The 20294-nt window shown below is 51.4% G+C and overlaps 1 protein-coding gene across 3 annotated transcripts in view; it reads right to left on the minus strand.

The window, feature by feature from the left end:
* The window catches only part of LOC111144065 (zinc finger DHHC-type containing 3), a 52510-nt gene that overhangs the window by 21114 nt on the left and 11102 nt on the right, over positions 1-20294 (minus strand). For all 3 annotated transcript variants that reach the window (XM_022498157.1, XM_022498156.1, XM_022498158.1), the window contains exons 2-3: positions 14038-14367; positions 79-203 (exon numbers count right to left, since the gene is read on the minus strand). In XM_022498157.1, the coding sequence (XP_022353865.1) occupies positions 79-203; positions 14038-14343 (431 nt within the window). In that variant the 5' untranslated portion in view covers positions 14344-14367. The remainder of the gene's footprint in view (positions 1-78; positions 204-14037; positions 14368-20294) is intronic.

Consider the following 20294-nt stretch of genomic DNA (forward strand, 5'->3'; position numbering starts at 1 on the left):
GGGGAGCAGGGGTGGGGCGCTGCTCCAGAGCATGTGAGAGGTGGGGGTTAGGGGGCGGAGGGGGGCGGACGTGGGTACCTGCAGTGGTGGGCTCGGTCGGGCTTGATGCTGCAGCATTTGGGACACTTGTACACCACCTGTCCGGGCTTCAGCTGTAAACTCTCGATGAATTCTTTAGTGGCATTTCCTTTGGGCACTGCTCCCTGTCAGAAAGAGGAAAGGCATTCAGGGCTAGCCTAGGGCTTCCGGGAGTTCTGATGCTCCACGGTGGGGATGGTCACTTGGAAGCAACAACTACACACACGGACAGGACATTTTCACCCCAACGACATGTGTGTTCAGAATTATGCCAATACTGAGGGACACTTATGGACCAAAAAATTTCCCTCAGGAAAATTAGTGTTTAAACTAGAATCAAGTTTTATTTATTTATTTATTTATTTTTAACCAATCCTATTGTGTGAATCATTGGTAATCTGTATTTGGTTCTTAAGAATCCAAAAGCAGCTGTGAGCCACTGCCCTCAGATTTCTGACTTGCTTTTTGACTAGAACTACCCTCTTATTCGCTATCCCATCCTTTTCGTACTTAAAAAAAAAAAAAAAAGATTTTATTTATTTATTTGACACAGAAAGACACAGCGAGAGAGGGAACACAGGCAGCGGCAGAGGGAGAGGGAGAAGCAGGATTCCCGCTGAGCAGGGAGCCGGATGCGGGGCTCGATCCCAGGACCCTGGGATCATGACCTGAGCCGAAGGCAGACGCTTAACTGACTGAGCCACCCAGGTGCCCCTCCTTTTCATATGGTTGTGGATACTGTGCGTTTTGTTCTAACTCTCAACACCTTTGTGTGGCAGACCCAAAATGCCATGAGACTCTACCGGGGCTGCGTGCCCATCTGAGCAGAAGGGAAACAGGCCATGTCTGGGCCTAAGCCAGGTCGCAATAACCCATCTTCACCAGGAACCTACTTGGTGCTCAGCCTGCGCTCCTGTGCTCACTGCTATGGATTCAGGAATCAAATAAGGTCTCTGTCCCAGGAGGCTCCCTGGTCTTTTGGGGGAGTACCAACAATTCTAGAAGAAAGCTGTGCTGCAGAAGCACAGAGGAGCAGCTACCAATCAGCCAACGCAACCACAGAAGTTTTAAGAGGTGAGCGCTTTTTTTCATTTGTTCCTTTTTTTAAGTAGGCTCCATGCCCAGTGTAGAGCCTGACGCGGGACTTGAACTCACAACCCTGAGATCAAGACCTGAGCTGAGATCAAGAGTTGGACACTTAACGACTGAGCCACCCAGACGCCCCTCAAGAGGAAGGTCCTGAGGCATGCACTGAGGTTTGAGAAGTGGATCTGAGGGAGAAAAGAAATTGTGGCCGGTGGAGGGGCGTAGGGAAAGACAAGAAGGTGAGAGCATGGCACCTCTGGGGGACGGTGAGAAAATCGGCACAGTGGAGCCCGGGTATGCAGTGGCAGCAGAGAAGCTGAGCTGATGGGCAAGGGCAGGCTTGAGTAGAACGAATTCCAGGCCTAAAGGAGGGGACAGGAGTCCTTTTCGTGGGCCACCTAGAGCCCTCAGGGAACTTCTTGAGGATGAGAACTCAGTTGCCTATGCTGCGTAGATCGGGTAAGAAGATGGAGAGAAGAAAATCCCACAGACTAGTTAGGAGGTTACTGCCAATGGCCCAGGAAGTGAACACCGAGTTGTGGGGGAAATTCAGATCTAAACAAAAGGGGCAGGGAACCAGATGAATCCTGCGGTGGTGGAGAGGGTGTGAGAAGAGAGATGGTGAATGCAAACAGGTCTCCAGTGAGGATGGCCGGTACACGGCAGTGCCTGCGAGGGTCTGACCAGACGCAGGTGCGGATAACCTGCAGAAAGGGCTCAGGTGATGCTCGCCACAGAAACTGCTCAGCACACGGCAGGGCAGTGGACTGAACATTTGTGTCTCCCCCAGATTCATAGGCTAAATACCCCAGTGTGTGGTATTAGGAGGTGGGGCCTCTGGGAGGTGATGCGGTCACAGGGTTCCATGAGGCAATTAGGTCACAGGCTTAGCACCTTATAACCAGTCCTCCGAGAGCTTCCTCCCGCTTTCTGCCCCCTGAGGACAGAAGAAGATGGTTGTTTATGACCCAGGAAGTGGGCCCACCCCAGACATGGACCTTGATCTCGGACCAGCCACATCCTTGATCTCGGACTTCCCAGCCTCCAGAGCTGCAGGAAATAAATTCCCTCTGGTGAGAATCCAGCCCGTCTCTGGCAGTCCCGAATAGAACAAGCCAGGTAGCCTGTATCCTTGGCCGTGCGCAGGAAACAATGTGCAGCTTTAACAAGCTGTGGGTGCCCAGACTCTGAGGCAGAGCTGCCATACAAGAACCGTCAGCCGTGGGGCCCAGACACCTGCATTTTTAAAAAAGCTCTTAGCAGGGCTGAGAACTACTATGACCAGAAGCTCCATGACTGGCTCTGCCTGGCTCAGCACCAGAGCCCCTGCCTGGAAAAAAGTCTATCGGGGGACACCTAGGTGGTGTCAGTGGAGTTAACCCACCTGGCTCAGTGGGTTAAAGCCTCTGCCTTCCGCTCAGGTCATGATCCCAGGGTCCTGGAATGAGCCCCACATTGGGTTCTCTGCTCAGCAGGGGGCCTGCTTCCCCCTCTCTCTCCCCGCCTGCCTCTCTGCCTACTTGTGATCTCTGTCAAATAAATAAATAAAAAATCTTAAAAAAAAAAAAAAAAGTCTATCGGTTTCCAGCATGGGGTGAAAGCAGCAAAACAAGGAAGAAGGGAGCCAAAGGTGCCAGCCGCGTGGCCCAGCTCCCTAGCGAGAACTGGGCCTAACTCTGGGTCAAGTCACAGTGTGGCGTGGGACTGTTCCACACCCCCCATCCAAGATTGAGGTGACACCAGGCTGCTCTCCTCAGTGGCAGCCATGAGCCACCACCGTCGGCGAAGTTGATGTAACAGCCGAACGACAGAACCGGGCCCACGCCCAGGTCCCAAAGGGGCCCCCAAAGTGTGGGTGGGGGGACAGTGTGGTCTACTAGAGTGGGGAAGGTGGCCATCTCAGGGCTGACGGAGCATCTCCGGCCTTCCCAGAGTGGGGCTGATGGACTAGAACATGCCAAGGGAGGAGTTCCCAGGGTAGAAGAGATGAAAACTGAGTGGCAGAACCTTTCCCGCAAAGGAGAAATTCTGGGATAGGAGGAGCCACTGAAGAAACATCGAGAACTTGAAATGCTAACAATACAAGGGAGCTGGAGTTTCATCTTTTGCTAAGAAAATGACTCACAGGGGACAAAGATTCTAGCTATGGAAACTGCAAAGACAAATCAATGAACAACTCTTGCTGAGAATCTACACCACACCGCGCGCTGTGCAAGTGCGAGGAAGCGACAGGGGCCTGGGTCACAAACAGTGAGCGGGCGGGCCGCCAGGCACCCCGACACAGCAAGGAGGCTGAGCACCTAGTGGAAGGCATGGCCGCCGGTGCAACAGGAGCTGGGGGAGGCAGGAGGGCTGTGGGGACCCGGCAAGGCCAGGAGGATCCCAGCGGCTGCAGGAGAGAGGCAGCTGGGAAGGGAGACAGTCCAAGCGGTGGCCAGAGGAGGCCTGTCCAGGGGGTGCCAGGTAGCACAGAAGAGCCGGAGCAAGAGGGCATGGGGGAGGGGGGTGTCTTCCTGTCAGGGGAAAAAAGATTCAGTATCCCAGTTCGATTATGGGAAGATTTTCAATTTGTCTCAAAGTGGCCCTGGGGTGCCTCTCTGGGGAGGCAAAGAGTGCTCCCCTTTTCTCCCCGTCACCCCATCCCTCCTGTGGCTCTCTGCTGGGCTCCCCAACTTTCCCCTGCTGACCCCTGTCACCAGCTCTTTATCTGTTATCACCTGTACTTTCCTGTCTCATCAAAGACCTGCTCATGCCTGAGATGGGCAGCACGTGGCTGATTTCACTAGGAACAGTGCTGCGCTTCTTCACTGGTCCACCTGTGGGCGACAGGGCAACAAACAGGACACGAGAAAATCCAAAGGACTGCTCGTCGTCCACAGGAATGCTCTTCTCATTGGTGGAGGCTCAGGATTTTGAGTGGGACAGAGATGCGGTCCTGAGAAGAAACTTCTAGAAACGTGGATCCTGGCACCTGGGCACTGTGGGCACCAAAGATGGTGAAAACTCACGTGATTCAGGGTAACCATCACCTCCGTGGTGGCGGGGAGGCTGGGAGGGATACAAAGAGGTTACACTGTCTTTATGATGTTTTACTTATGAGGTTGGAGGGGAGTGAAGACATCGTATCATCATATCATCGTGTTATCTTTTATACCCTTTAACCATCATTAACATTTTTTCTAAACATTCAAAAAAGTAGAAAAATAATCTGGTCTGCAAAATGCAGTCAGGTATCGGAAAAGCCTAAGATAAAAATGTTCTTTCTTTCTTTTTTTTTTTTTTTTAAGATTTTATTTATTTATTGGAGTGGGGAGAGCACAAGCAGGGGGCAGGGCAGAGGGAGAAGCAGGCTCCCCGCTGAGCAGGGAAGCCAACTCGGGGCTCCCAAGACCCTGGGATCATGACCTGAACTGAAGGCAGACGCTTAACCGACTGAGCTACCCAGGTGTCCCTAAGATAAAAAATTTTAAAAGCAAACAAACTTCGGTAGGCAAGGACTCTGTGGTATGTATAACGCCTTTCAGGATACATCTCCTGACATTAAACATGCTGCAAAAGTATACAGCTATTAACGCAGAGAACGTCTGTGACAGATTGTTGAAGGCAAATGTAGATTTCTAAACAGTATATGGCACGTAAGACATGCTGGTACAGAGTTGACACATAGACACTTGAACAATGGAGGGGTTAGGGGCCCTTGTAGACACACCCACATTTAGCTCTTGACTCCCCCCCCAAACTGAACTAATAGCCCACCGCTGACCAGAATATCAATATGTAAGTAGTCCATTCATACATATGTTGTATGTTATACATATGATATACTGTACGATAAAGTATTGACTTACAATAAAGTAAGCTAGAGGAAAGAAAATATTAAGAAAATCATAAGGAAAGCAAACTTGTAGTACTGGACTGCATTTATAAAAAAAAAAATTCGTGTATGCATGGACCTGTGCAACTCAAACTCACGTTGTTCAAGGGTCAACAGTGTGTATAAAACACAAAGACCCCTGCAAAATCATTAATAGTTATCTCACAGAGTAGGATCACAGGTAATATGTACTTTCTGAACCATATTTCTTAAAATGTCCTAATAAGAACACGTGGCATTTGCAATTAGAAACTCACTAAAAATACAAGCGAAAAAATACAACCCAGGAAGGAGCTACCCAAAGCAGGAATATGACCAGCTTTCCTGAATTTTCTAATTAAAAGGCTATGACCCTCTCATCTGGGGATATCTGGGGCCCTGCCCAGAGGTACCAGAGAAGGGCAGGGTCTAGAAGTCTTTCCAAAGGCAAGGCAGGGCCCTGACCACCCAGAGGAGCAGATTTTAAAGGGGGACTGGGAAGGGTACTGGCCCAGGCAGAGAAGGCCCCACAGAAGCCCAGAGGGCCACATTAATTCCTTTTAATGTAAAAAGTCACTGAGTTTGGACAATCGTGTGACCTTTTATGAATCCTGAGGCCATAAAACTGCAGCTGGACGTCACTCTTGTCTTATCTACAAAGGCAAAGCCCTGAGGAACATCACTGGCCCAAGGAGATAAAGCAAGGGGTCCGAGTTATCCTAAATGAAGGTCCACGTTGTCCCCCCTCCACATCCAATTTTTAAGGTCCCAGCCACCAGAACTTGCTGTAAACCTTGGGAGGCCGCACAGAAAGGGCTACAAGAGGGAATCCCAAACACTGCAAAGGGCCACTGGAGCCCTCATTTGGTACCCTCATTATTGCCTGCTGTTCCAGACCACGAGGGAAGACATCATACAACAGTGTACCCATCCGCCTCGTGAATCCGTCTCTCAGAGCCAGAGACCAGCTGGGCCAGTCCCTGAGACCGACCAGACTGTGACACGGGCCCTTCCCTGCCTCTGGTTCAAACGACTCTTGTCTCTTTCCTTCTTCCTCTTTCTAAAAAGCATATTCTCTTCTCTGCTTATCTCCAAAGATTTCAGAATTTCCTGTTATTAGTTCATGGTCAGGAATTTTGTTCGGTACAGTTCTGGACAGACGGCAGGGAGTCGGAAGCCCTGCTGAGATGTTCCTGCCAGTGCTGTCGCGCTGGCACCGCTGAGAACCACCGACCCCCCATTCTTACGCATCTTGCGGGGAGGCCTTGAAGCTTCCGTGTCCCTGTAGCCCGGCAGACCACAACCTCGCAATGCTTCTTTCCTCACTGCCACGGTAATCCTTGCTGGTGACTTACAAAAATATAGAGATGAGGAAATTGAAAAGGAAAACCCATCCTTTGACTTCACCACCCGTAGATCCATGTAATTAACATGCTGGAGGATATTCTTCCAGTCTTTTCTCTGCGCACAGCAAGCTGAAAACACTAAAGAATTTTTAAGTGCATAACGCTCCTATGTTTCTAAAATATGCATCTGGCCCCATAGGGGAATCTGTTTTAAATTTGGGGCAGTGAGGTGTGATACGGTTCTGGCAACCATTCCCCTCAGTGGCTAGCCCAAACTTCCAGTACCTTCCTTGACCCCTACCCAGTTCCTTTCCTATTTCAGAGAAACCAAGTCTGCTTGGGTAAACCACCAGCTGGGAAGGTGAGGGTCCCAGCCAATCCTGGTCTTCAGGGGCTGCAGACTTTTACCTCAAAGCTTCTCGCCTGTGTTGTGTGCACATCCGGGCTCTCCCTCCCCTCACACCTGAGATTCTCGAGGTCATGCGCACTTCTGTCTCTGCTACCTCTCCCTTATTATAGTTCTCTGCTCTCTAGCACTGGGCATCTCCACACCAGGGACACCTCTCGCCAGGTCACTGTGCAATTCCCGCGACCAACCCCAAAGGTCAGTTCTAAGCCTTCATCTCCCTCGGATCTCCTGTGACCATCCAGTCCCTTCCGTCATTCTTTCTTGAGGCTGCTCTGCTCCCTCTGGGTGTCCACCTGCCTCTGGGCCTGGGCCCCTTGCCTTCCCTTGGGATGCTGCCCACCTTGGACCCCAGTGCTCCTCAGGGATCCCTTCTGGCCTTCTCCCTGCTCATTCTGCACCTTCCCCACGCCCTGCCACCGAGACAGTCCTCCCTGTCACCCCCAATGGTGATGCTCAAGCCCGGGCTCTAACTCAGGCCTCTTTTCAAGCTGCAGACATCTCCACCTGGTTGTTCAAGAGGCTTTAAAGCAAAACAAAACAAAACAAAACAAAACAAAACAAAACAAAACAAAAAAAAAACACCAATCCTCCAAATTCACCATGTAAGAACTGAATCTGTTCCTTTCTCCCTGAACCCCTGCTTCTACTATCCCTTCCCTGGCCCATGGGACATCCGGTTACTGTGCATTCAGTGTAGAAATCCGGCAGCCATCCCCAGCTCTCTGAACCCTCTGCCCTACATACCGGCCCCAAACTGCCTCAAATCCCACATCCTCCCCTCCACGCTGCTGTCATGGTCTTCATTCTGACCCATCCTCACATGCCCCAGATGTTAGAGCGTCTCCTACCTCTGTCCATTCTCCTTTACTATTTCCCAGAGTAAACTTTCTAAAATGGAAATCCGGCCATGTTACTCTCCCTGCCTGGGCACCTCCCCAGGCTTCGCAGAGCCTCCAATGGGGCCCAGTGTCCGAGCTCCTGGGTGAGGCCTGTGCAGGGCTGCCTCAAGCCAGCCCTGGACCACTGATCTAGTGCCGCCCCCCCATCCCTGTGGACTACCTGCAGTTCCCCAAAGGCACTGTGCCCTCCAAGTCTTCCTCCTGGGCCCCCAGGGACCCCACATCAGCACCTCCCCCCAGCCTGCCAGGCACCTGTTTGCTTCTTGCGCTGGAACCAAAACTCACCCTGGGATCTTCCTCTGCTTTTTCCTCACGGCCCTGGGCCGCACCCAAGACAGAAGCCCTCACTTGGCCTTTGCTGCCTGGGCCTGTTTTTGTCTTGTAACACCTATCATTTAAGTACACACTAATTGTGCACGGCTGTAAATTCCTGGATGACAGAGACAATGTCTTTCTTTTCTTTTCTTTTTTTTAAGAATAATTTAAAGCATTTATTTTCATATATCCTTGAGAGACAATGTCTTTCAATATGCAGCCCAGCACATGGCCCAGGGCCTGGCAAGGAGTGTGTTTTCAATAAACCCAAGCTGAAGGATAACGACGATACAACAGACATCTCAGTGCTCCTATGCCGGGCATAGTTCCAAGTGCTTTATTGTATCCTCTTGGTTAATTTTGCCAATAAACCTATGAGGCAGAGACTGTGTTATTCCCCATTTTACAGATGAGGTAACTAAAGCAGAGAAATCGAGTGACTTCCCAAGATTATATGGCTAACAGGAGGCAGAACCAGGATTTGGACCCAGAAAATCCCAATCTAGAACCCTCGTCTCTATCAGAAGACAACTTAGGTATTTATGAGATGCTGGTTGAAGAGGTTTTTTATAGTTGCCTTGATGTGACAATATCATTCTCCTGCCAGCAACTATATCAGCACGCTAACATTAAGACTGAAACAGGGGGCGCCTGGGTGGCTCAGCCATTAAGCGTCTGCCTTTGGCTTTCGTCATGATCCCAGGGTCCTGGGATCAAGCCCCGCATCAGGCTCTCTGCTCCTGGGATTGAGGAATGAGCGCACCTGCTGTCTGGGCAGAAACCCTCCCTTAATCAGCTCTGCCAGGGACACAGTGACCAGCCCCAGGCCTGTGTCACAGGCCACCTGTCTCCTCTGCAGAAAGGTGGGAAGTAGATAATCCCCAAATGGGTTACTCTCCTCTCTCTGCAGCCAGAATGATTTTTCAGTTGGTGTTTCTAAGTTGCTCAGTGGCAGGTATGAGAAGCTGCCTGGCACGAGGGAGAATGACCCCCGAGGCAACTGACCTGACCTGGGGGAACAGGTTAGGACCTCTGGCTGCACCCAGAGCCTCTCGCCCGGCATGCTGCGGGAGGCCCCAGGGCCATCCCGCCTCTGTGTTCTGGGGGCCTGCCACCATGCCGCTGGCCCGAGTAAATACTTGCTAACTGACTGTGCACAGCGTGTAATCGATGAGGTCACGGCGGCTCCAGAAGGGAACGCCAGCTGCACGTGGATGAGTTTTGGCAGGAGAAACTGAGACGGAGGCCTGCAGTGGTCTGAGACTGTCGTGTGAAGTCCATGTAGGGCAAGGTGTTCACAAGATGGGATTCACAGGGAGGAAGGGGCAGTGGGGCAGGCAGACGGATGGATTTTCTTTTCCTTAACGATGTGGTTAAATTGATTTATACGCCTCCTTTTGTCAAATCTCCGATTTGGGATCATTTCCGGTCATGAGTTAGTAAGTGATTGGTCAGTAAGTGATCAGAAGGGTTTATATGATTATTACGAGTGCACAGCTTTGAGCTTCCTGGCAGCCAGGGCAAAACGGGATAAGCTAGGCCTCTCAGCTTTAAGCAGCTTCCGGGAGACAGACAGATGTCCCAGATCTAAATTTTAGATTTAAAATTTCAGATTTAAATTTTAAATTCCTGAGGAAGCTCACAGGATGAGGAATTAAAATGTGTCTGCAAAGGGAAAGGAAGAAGTGGTGACGATGGGGTGGGGGTGGGGAGGGAGATGGGTACCAAGATAAGAGTCTTCAAGCCTGGTTTGTTTTCAAGAGGCTGCCTCCTCTGGGCGGTCAGAGCCCCCTCCAGAGCTCTGAGGTGTTTCGGGAACACAGAGAACTCCCTGACATGACACACCCTCAGTGTAAGCAAGGTGAGTGCACCCGAGACCTGACCGTGGTCTGTCTTGGGGTCTGCCCACACCACGCCACCTCTAGGCCAGCCGCCCCTCCCCACCTCCCCCCACCCCCCCCTCCAAGTGAGGCCCTTTTGGCTCCCTTCCCTCTCCTTCTAGGCCCATCCCTTTGACCCTACTTCCCATGGGAGCTTCATCTCCATTTGTGAGCCATTTCCCTCTTCCCTTTCCTGCTCAAGCTCTGCACAGACCAGTTTCCTGCTGCAGTGGGGGAATGACTGCTAACTGGTCCAGAAAGCTGTGGGCGGTTATAGTTGTTCTGATGGTCCAACCGCGGTTAAGATTTCAAAGCTGGAAGGGGTCTAGCAACTGTGTGGGGGAGACTAGAAGAGATTCTTCTTCTTCTTCTTTTTTTTTTTTAAATATAACCTAGTAATACTAACAAACCCAAATGACAAACAATGCATACATTGTTATATGTTATTAATAACTCACGGAGATAGTTTGAGAAGAACTATAGGCAATTCCTGAGATACAAAACATTATAATCCTGCTAGGGAGCTCCTTAGGACCCTGCGTTGGCACCTTCCTAAAAACACACCCATCCTGCACTGTTAATAAGGAACCCCCAATCTGATCTGTTTTCAGTGTGAGTTCGAGGCTCCCCATGCTGCCCCAGGGCGTCCCACCTCTCTCTGGACGGGCTTGGTTTTGCATAGAACTGGGTTTTGCATAACACATCAGTGTGCTGGGAAAATGGAAAAACAGGTAGCTGGAGAGCCTGGGGCGGGGCACGCCTTTAGGACAGGTCTGGAGTTGCTCCCCTTAACTAGTAATGCTAGATATCTGACAGATGCTTCATTTGGGGGCCCAGTTTTCTTTGGGGCCACCAGCAAAACACACCGATGGGAAGCTGGCTGGTGTCTGGAGTACAGTCTATGGTTTACTCACTAGCGATGGGAAGCCGTGAGAATCATCCAAATGAGACCCCAGAGAGGCCACTCGAGTCAACATAGGGGAAAAGGACGCGTACTGTGAGGGCAGCTGGAATGCCAGGCCAGAGCCTTCCCACCATCGTCCTCCTGACATCCAGTTCCCTGACTCATGCGCCTTCTAGACGCCAATGACGCCGCAGAAAGCTGTCTGATCCTGACCCTCCACCAGCCCTAAACCTGGCTCTCTACTGCCCACCTGTCATCTCTGCTTACGTGTAATACAGACACAGTTGGCCAGAACAGAAGCCTTGATTTTCCTCCAAAATCCATTCTCCTGGACTCTCCCATTTAATAAATGGCACAAGCAATGCCCTAGCTGCTCAGGCCAAGATGCTGGAAGGCACACCCTCCAGTCCCTCTCCTTCTGTCAGCCCTTCCGAAGAGTGGTTCTCAGACCTCGCTGAACACAGAGGACGCCTGGAAGTTTAGAACTCCCCGATACCCAGGGCCCTGCCCCAAACCAATCAGAGCAGAATCTCTGGGGATGGGGCCCAGACATCCGTACTTCTTCAAAGCTCCCTAAGGGATTCTATGTGCAGCCAGGTTTGAGAATTAGAGGCTTAAAATACACTACAAATCCAACAGCTCTGTCCAGCTTCACTGCTCCCACTTTGGTCTTAGCCACAACCATGCCGTGTGCACACCACCGCCATCCCTCCAGTCCTCCTGGGTCTCTGCTCCACCTCAAACCCTCATTGCAAGCACAAGGCACTGTCTTTTTAAAAATCAGGTCATGGGGGCACCTGGGTGGCTCAGTGGGTTGAGCCTCTCTGCCTTCGGCTCAGGTCATGATCTCAGGGTCCTGGAATCGAGCCCCGCATCGGGCTCTGTGCTCAGCGGGAAGCCTGCTTCCCTTCCTCTCTGCCTGCCTCTCTGCCTACTTGTGATCTCTGTCAAATAAATAAATTTTAAAAAAAGAAAAAAATCAGGTCATGTCATGCCTCTTCGATGGCTTCCCCACTGTGTGAGAATGAAGAGCCAAGCTCTCATGAGGCCCTCGAGGCCCTGCACAATCCGGCTTCTGCAGTCCTAGCTACCTCTTCCAGCTCCTCTTGCTTCCGCTCACCATGTGGCAATCACCCTGGTTTTAGTCTTGTTCCCCAAATATGCCAGGTGCGTGCCCACCTCTGGGCCTTTGCACCTACTCTCTCCCCTTCCCGGAAGGCTGTGCCTTCAGGGCTTCATTGGCCTGACTCACAGCTCCATGTCATTTAGGCCTCAACTTCAAGGGCTCCGCTCATTGCCCTTCTCAGATCCCTAAGGTAGGCCCCCCCTGCGCCCCAGAAAAGTCACCACCACATCACCCAATCACACTCTTCAACTGTCCTTAAAATACTTATTGGTGTTTGAAATCACCTTGTTCATTGGCTCATGTCTTCGCTATCTGACCCTCTGTGCTAAGGCTCCAAGGAGGCAGGGATTCTGGTCTGTCTTGCTCACAGCTGTCGCCATTGTCCGGAAAGGCCCTCTCATGGCAAAGGCCCTCTCATGGCGAAGGCCATCAACGAGCACGCCATTCTCTTTGTCCCACCCATCAGGGCCCCCAGGGCTCTTCCTCAGGGCTGCCAGCATGATCCGCGTAAAATGACACTCTTTTACTCAAAATCCTTGGGGACTCTAGACTGCCTCTCCTCATCCAACTGCCACCCAAACCCATTCTCCTCCTTAGGTCTCACCATCCCATGAAGCTCCCGGGTGCCTCGAGGGGCCACACACCTGTGTGCCCGCTGCTCTTTCCGCCTGGCCCACCGTCAGTGTCTTCCTGGCCCACCACCTGCCACTTCCTCTGCCAACAGACGCTGCTCTCGCAACAACTGGCCGGCCGTGCCAGCCAGCAGCCGTCCTCGTCGTCTACACTGGTTCGTGCCCCCTCCCTTGTTTTGCCCTAGCAACCCGGGCTTGCCCCGCCACAGCCTCTGTCGCACCGGGCTGGCCTCACCTGTCTTCTCCAGACAGAGGGCACACTGGTTGGAACCATGTATGGGTCCCCCCCGTCCCTGACGTTCACGTTACATCACTTTGCTTTGACGAAAAACCCACTTCAGTATCTGTTTCAGCCAACAGAAAGACATCTGAAGAGGATGTTTGCTTTTACAAAATGTGAATTGCTTGTTTGCTTGTTGCCGTTTATGGCTTAGGAAAGGTTTCACAGGTACGCTCTCCTTTTCAGATAGTCAGGGGGGAGCCTGTACGCCTGGCCCTCCAGGGCCTGGCTGATCGAGGACCCCATTAATGGTGCCAGCACGTGCAGGAGAAGAGGTACTATCTGGTTGGCTGCTGAGGTGGACTCGAGCCAGAAAAGAGGCTCTCTCTCGGGATGGATTAACAGCTCACGGCCTGAACTGGCAGGAAATGGAGCCCGTTGAAGAGGGAATGAGCAGGACCCAGGGGCTCTGTTTTGCTCTCCCTGGGGCTCACAGAAACAAGGTCTGGGTGGCCAATGCCATGGCCAGTAGCGGGACTTTCCTTCTCTTAATTTAAACATACTTGTCCTACGCACTCAAACAAATAGAGCCACAGGAGGTCTTCATCAAATCACGCACTCTCACTTCTCCCGTGGGAGACAATGACCAGGAACGGAGAGCTTACTACTGGGGTGCATGACCTCCAATAGCCCCTGGCACAGCCTGCTATATTCAACTAAGGCATCAGGCAGAACACCACCGCTTTACCCACAGATATGCACCAAGAGGCACTTGCTACCGCCTGAAACAGGCTGGTCCAGCTTTTCAGGAAAAGATTAGCCTTGCCCAAAGTGAAGGCCGTTTCCGTGCAGGTTCCGGGAATTGGATATGGCTTTAATTTCCAGAGTACCTCGCTGCAGTCCTGGCTTCTCTGGGAAGCCCTGCCCTGACCCACTGCCCCCCCACCCCCACCATGCTTTCCACTCTGATAACCTGTCCCCAGTCTCCACGGTTATCCGACTGTGCCTTTCGAACGAACGAGAGGCAAGGCATCCCCGTGGGCCAAACCCCTCCTGTAGCAGGCTCCATGCATGCGTACACCAGTGTACATACAGGATCCTCCTACCAAGACGGAGAGGCTGTGGCACAGATGGTGTCCCCTCGGGGGGCCTGAGTTCACTCTCCCACCCCAGCCCTGGCCCTCCTGTTCTCCACACTCCCAAGGTCCGGGGGAACATGCAGGCTGTGGCCATGCCAGGGCCAGAGGAGGAGAGTGTGGGCTGGTTAAAACAGGCCCAGACATACTCACGGGGTCCGTCAGCATGGCCCGGCAGTGGGAAGCCAGGGCCAAGAAGGCCAGCAAGTTGAACACAATTCCGTTGATGATGCTGTACACGTAGTCTCGGGATGGAATCAGCATGACAAAGAGGACCACAAACTCCGCATAGAGGACCAGAAACCAGGTGACAATGGCACAGGCAATGCCACAGCCGTCGCGGATAAACCACATGGTTCCCACAGGACCGGGGTGGGGAGGTGGGACACACTTCTCCGGCTGGAGGTATTCTGGCTTCCGCTCAATGTCTCGGAAGTGGTGGGTGGGGAGAAGCATCATAAGCTATTCTGTCCATACTGGCATCTGGAAGAGAGAAGAAAGGACCCAGAAAATTGGTGGTGTCTTGTTATCAAGGAGACTTGATAAAATCACCTTTCTAAAGTAAGCCATGAGGGACACCTGGGTGGCTCAGTGGGTTAGGCGTCTGCCTTCGGCTCAGGTCAGGATCCCAGGGTCCTGGGATCGAGCCCCGCATCGGGCTCCCTGCTCAGTGGGGAGCCTTCTTCTTCCTCTCCCTTTGCCCCTTCCCCCCCAACTCAAGCTTGCTCTCTCTCAAATAAAGAAATAATAAAAAATAAAATGTGAGCTCTTGGGACACCTGGCTGGCTTAGTTGGAAGAACACGTGACTCTTGATCTTGGGGTCATGAGTTCGAGCCCCACATTGGGTGTAGAGTTTACTTAAAAAAAAAAAGAAAAGGAAAGAAAAGTAAGTTCTCTTCCTTACTTCCTTCCGAGAGTTAACTTAGCCTTTGCGAAATAGGGCCACCTTGCCCAAAGCCCTCACATGACAGATATGTAAAGGGAGCCTTCCAAGGGCAAATGCCTCCCCCAAGGTCAGCTGGAGCCGTAGCTGCACACACAAGACACCAACTCAGAAGTGGGGCTAGAACTCATGTCTCTCTGTTTACAAGGGATCGGATCTACTGGGAGGACGGTGTCAAAAAACATGTTCCAGTTATGACTTAAAAGACAAGACAGGGCACAGAGCACCAAAACCTCTGGGAAAACTCTCTTCAGCGTGAACACTGCTGCCTCTGTGACAAGGACAAACCCAGAGGCTGGTGTTGAAGGCTGTCTGGGGTTAACAGGGATGATGAGGAGGAAAGGACCTGGTGACCTAGGACCAGGGTTAAGCGGCAACCATGAAGACGCTCTCACTTACTACTGCATTAGCTAATGGCAAAGGCAAAACAATCACCAGGAGAGGGAAGGTTCTTGAAACCAACCAGGTTTTTCAGTCCTATGGCCCAAAGAGCTGATTTCCCAGCAACCAAGAGACCCCCTGAGTTCTCCCCTCCTCGCAAGTGATGGGGTCAAGTGCAGAACGTTGGACAATGAGTCCAAAGGTGTTCCTCCACCTGACTGTGAGGCGTCGTGAGCCTTCGTGTCCTCACCTGCGGAGACACCCCCTTGCAGCCCTAGCGCCCCCGCCCCCAGGGCTGGTGTGAGGCCCAAGGGAGCTGCAGGTGCTCCTGACAAACGCCACGGACCGTAAGGGCCCACACACCACGGGCCCCACACACATGGCACATTCTCTCTAGGAAAGACAGCCATTCCTTCCAAAACAAGGGCTGAGCAACGTGCCCCTTCTTCCCAACAGCTGCAGCCCGCGTCTCTGGAGACATTATTTAATGAAATAACTCAGGATGGATAATAAAGTTGATCTGTCCACAGCGTGTGCCGCAAAGCGCAGCTAGTACACATTTCCCCCTGATTCCTTATGGAATGTGTGGCGGCCCGTTGCATCACCAGGCCGGTTTCTCACTCAGAAACTGCACCGGTGGGAGGCTTGCCCCAGATGCCGGCGCCACAGAGAGGCCACCGGCGCGGTCTATGGCACCGCAAGTGACATCTTTGGGCCCCTGAGAACTCCAGGCACTTTGTAGCAGCAGAAACCATTCATAGGAGGCACTGGCTCTGTGTCTTTTTCTGGAGGCCGGGGCTCTACAGGGCACGAGCAAACCTTCAGTGGTTGTGCCGGGCTTTCCTCACCCTTTGGCCTTCTTCCTCCCCTGTCCTCAGCCCCAGCACGGAGCGAGCCTCTGGACTGAATATGCTGCAGTCACGACGAGGCAGGACGTGTCCAGAAAGCTGAGCGGGCAGAGCAGTCACCGCTCCTCAAAATGATGGACACTTAGGGTCCAAAGTTGCCGAGGCTAATAATGAAAGAACAAGGCTGGGGCCTCCCCTCTCCAGGATGGCGGAGAATTAATGGCTGAAAGGCAGTATGACTCCAGAAAGAGCGTGACTATCACACGCTGGGTACACCGTGCTGGGAGCCAAGGGATGGGGAGTCATGACGTATGGAATAACCACCCCAAGTAGAGTAAAAGCAGTGGTTTCCCACAGGCTGTCAACCAGAGTCTTCGAATAAAGCAATTTTGTGCTCGCCACAAGACAACGGCAATTGGTGCCGCTGGCAACAACCTAGAGGCCTGAAGGATACACGGATGCCCTTGTGAAGCACCGAATGGAAGGACAGCAGGGGCCTGCAGACAGGGGTGTCTGCGACTGGACCCGGGCCCAGCAGAGTCTAACATCCTAAGCTCCGTTCCATCAAAAGCCAACAAACGAAAAGCTGAAATCCCATGAAATCCTACAACGATTCCAGAGCTGATGAAAGCTCAGCATTTTGACGACTTCCACAGGCAAGCATTCTCGTAGGTTTTCCTGCTGCCATACAGGTCTGTGAGTACTAACCACATAGTTTCCCTGGACCACAGTCATGAGATTCAAAGACGTATGGGCTCTGTCTGCTCTTTTGCATTACAATGGCACAGCTGAGCCGTTCTGCTGAGGCCCTACGACCAGCAAGTATAAAAAGCCTGCTTAGTCTCTAGTGTTTTTTCCTTTAAGATTTATTTTTATTTAAGTCATCTCTACACCCAACGTGGGGCTCAAACTCATGACCCTGAGATCAGGAGTCGCCTGCTCCACTGACTGAGCCAGCCAGGCGCCCCCACTCTCTAGCTTTATACAGAAATTCGCTGACCCACAGTTCGAGGTGGCTGTTATCCACCAGATAAGTGAGATCTGTCTTGGCTCCAGCTTTCCCTCCAGAACAGCTCAGTGCGACAGAGATGGGTGGTTACAAATCACCCCGCCTCACCCATGTCTGTGGCAGCATAACCTCCTGTCATCTACAGCCCAATGGTCATCTCCCTGAAACCTGGGTACTCCATCAAAGGGTTCTGTGTGGTTTTCTGAAATGGATCATCACTGAAAATAAATTTCAGAGCACTGCTCCTGCATAGGTATTTCCAGTGATTTCATTCGGCTCGTAGTATATTCAGACCAGCTGACTGTATCCTCTCGTCAATTACTCATTCTTGATTGTACACATGGCAACAACTTGAGGAACAGACCCTTCCACCTAAGTAAATTTCCCAGTAACTGTGGCTTGTCTCTGAGCAGATACGCATTTTAACCATTAGGATGGTTAGGTGGAAATGAAAAATAAAACACCGAAGTAAAATAAAAACAGACCAAAGAAAAAGATACTATACCTGCTGCTGTCTTAAGTACAATAGCCATCCATTTCTTTGGAATGATTTAGTTATTACCGGAACACCACTTCCTGGAGTGGGTCAGGGAATGATGTCCTCAGGAGTCGTGGAGACTCACTGAGCTCTTGGCCTCACACCAGCTGGCCTGTTCAGACTACTAGAATTCCAATTCCAACATCTCCTTTGTCTGGTTCTTTGTCTTCCTCTTCCATTCCTGGCTACTATCATTTCTGTGTCTACAGTTACCAATCCCCCTGACAAACTCTCCATTTATGACCACTAATTGGCTGTGGGCTGGAAAACAAATAAAACTAAACCTGGTTTAGTTTTATTTGTTTGTAAAAGAAGGGTACTCGTTTTAGGTAATAGGCCTTTAGGGAACACCTGCTGTGCTCTCCCAGCATAAGGTTCCTGTGGGCTGGAAGCCCTGTCTGTTCGTTAGCCCAGGGCCTGGCACATAGCAGCTATTTACTGTGCGTTCGTTACACAAATGCTTGAGTACAATGCCAGAGCGTTGTGATTCCAGGCCCACCTCTGGAGGCCCTGTCTGCTTCCTTTCAGGGGTACGGACATATCCTAGATGGTGGAGGGAGCACCAAGTAGGACTGTGAAGTAAGTGGACTGTGACTCTTATTTAAGCAACCAGAATGTTCCATCTTCAAACAATGTGGGACCAAAGAGTGTATAGAGGAGCTCTGTTCTCCCCTCACTGGTGAGGGAGAACCTGTGATCCGGGCCAGCACTCAGACAAGGGCACCCTCGGCAGAGTCAGATACCAAGTACTGAACTCAAGTTCACATTCCAACCCACACTTCAGAGTTTCAAAATATCCTGCTCAAAACCAATCAAGGCACACTGCGATAAAGAGTTTGCTTAACCCCAAGGCCACTCGAGCGATAGAAGTAGCTTTCCAATAACGATCTGTTCCTTAAATTAGCTAACTGGAAATCTGACAAGTATGGGGAAAACCTCACCTTGAACAAACAGTGCACCTTCCCTTCACTTCCCTTCACTCTGCCCCTAATGACCACATTAGGAGAAGCAAATGTTGACCTTTTTTCCCTTTTCTATTTTGAATTAGGGAAACTCCAATCACTGGGGTTGAGGAGTGGCTCTTTACCTATGTCTGACTCCCCACGAGTCCCTTGCTTGAAGCGTTGGGCAGTACTGTTTGCTCAGGCCTCTGGGTTGTGCATACAAGGAGGCTGGTGGGTCTGGGGACCTTTAATTCTGCCCACCAGCTCACACCCTGAGAGGGGCAGCCTTCTCCAGTCCTCCCTGCGTCCCACACCTCTCACCCCATTCCCTTGCCCTGTTGGCCCTCTAAATTCTCCCGTGTTCAGTTCAGTTCGATTCAAAAACATACTTCCGGAGCAGCCACTAAGTGTAAGGAACTGTGTGGGGCGCTCACTCACAAGGGAATGCGTGTGTGCTGCCCAGTACAGGCCCTGTCGTTCCCCTCTGCCAGCTCCCAATCTGCTCAGACTAGTCTTACTTGCTTTGTTCTACTAACCGGCAAGTCCCATTTTGTTTGGCCTTGGAGCCTGGTATCTGGCAGGAGTATGTGCTCACATCTTTATTTCTTGAGTGAATGGATGCAGAAATCAGACCTATCCCACAATGACCCTAATATATAGGTTTCTAATGAACAGCACAATGGAGAGACAAACAGTAACGCCCCTACCCCCCCAAAAAACCCCCGAAGTCCAGAAGTGAGATCAATAGACTTCCTCATGGCCAGGGCATTTAAAGGGAGAGGATCTGAGCAGGGCACGGAGCGAGGTGAAGTGTTCCACTCAAAGGCAGGGAGAGTGGTGACACAGTTTGTGGGGCTGGATGTCCGGGGCTGTGTGCGTGAGCATGCGCATACACAGGTTGTGTTGGGAACAGGAGGTGCGGGGGCGCTAAGTGGAAATGAAGTTTAAGGTAGGGTTATGTTATGAAGGCTATGTTTAACAAGGCCTTGAGCTTCGAGGTGAGTTGGGACTTCACCCTGGAGGTACCAGGGAGGCACCCCAGGCTCTGAGGAAACTAGTTGGGCCATAGTCATGCTATGGTTGATTGCTCTGGCACTGATAGACAGGACAAGATGAGACACACGGGAGGTCTTGGAGTCCACCAGAGGCCAACAAGCTGGGGAGACACTGAGGCAACAGGCCAGAGTTCCAGCTGGGTGGAACTGGGTTTTCTGTTCCTCTTCCGTTTTGTTTCCAAAGATAGATCGAAAACTATGATCGCTTGGCAAATTTAATTATAGTTATCTATGTTGTACTGTTTTGGCCAACAGTTCTAGAGCATTAAGAAGAGTTGGCTTTGGGATGTCTGGGTGGCTCAGTCATTAAGTGTCTGCCTTCGGCTCAGGTCTTGATCCCAGGGTTCTGGGATGGAGTCCCACATCAGGCTCCCTGCTCAGCGGGAAGCCTGCTTCTCCGTCTCCCACTCCCCTTGCTTGTTTTCCCTGTCTATCTCTGTCAAATAAATAAATAAAATCTTAGGGAAAAAAAAAAAAAAAAGAGTTGGCTTTTTCATATGTGACTAATCCATGCCCAAAGTCATTATTCTTTTACCTGGCAGAGGAGCACACTGAGGCCCAGAAAGGCGAAGGGATTAAGCCCTGGGGATAAGCAAGTCATAGGAGGATTCTTGGTACAGGAGTAGTTCTGGAGCTCGTTCTGGAGCTCCCTGAGCCATCCAGATGATAAGAAGCGTGCAGCATGGTGTCA

This window comes from Enhydra lutris, unplaced genomic scaffold (assembly GCF_002288905.1).
Source record: "Enhydra lutris kenyoni isolate GAN:26980312 unplaced genomic scaffold, ASM228890v2 scaffoldscaffold10, whole genome shotgun sequence".
Taxonomy (NCBI): Eukaryota; Metazoa; Chordata; class Mammalia; order Carnivora; family Mustelidae; genus Enhydra; species Enhydra lutris.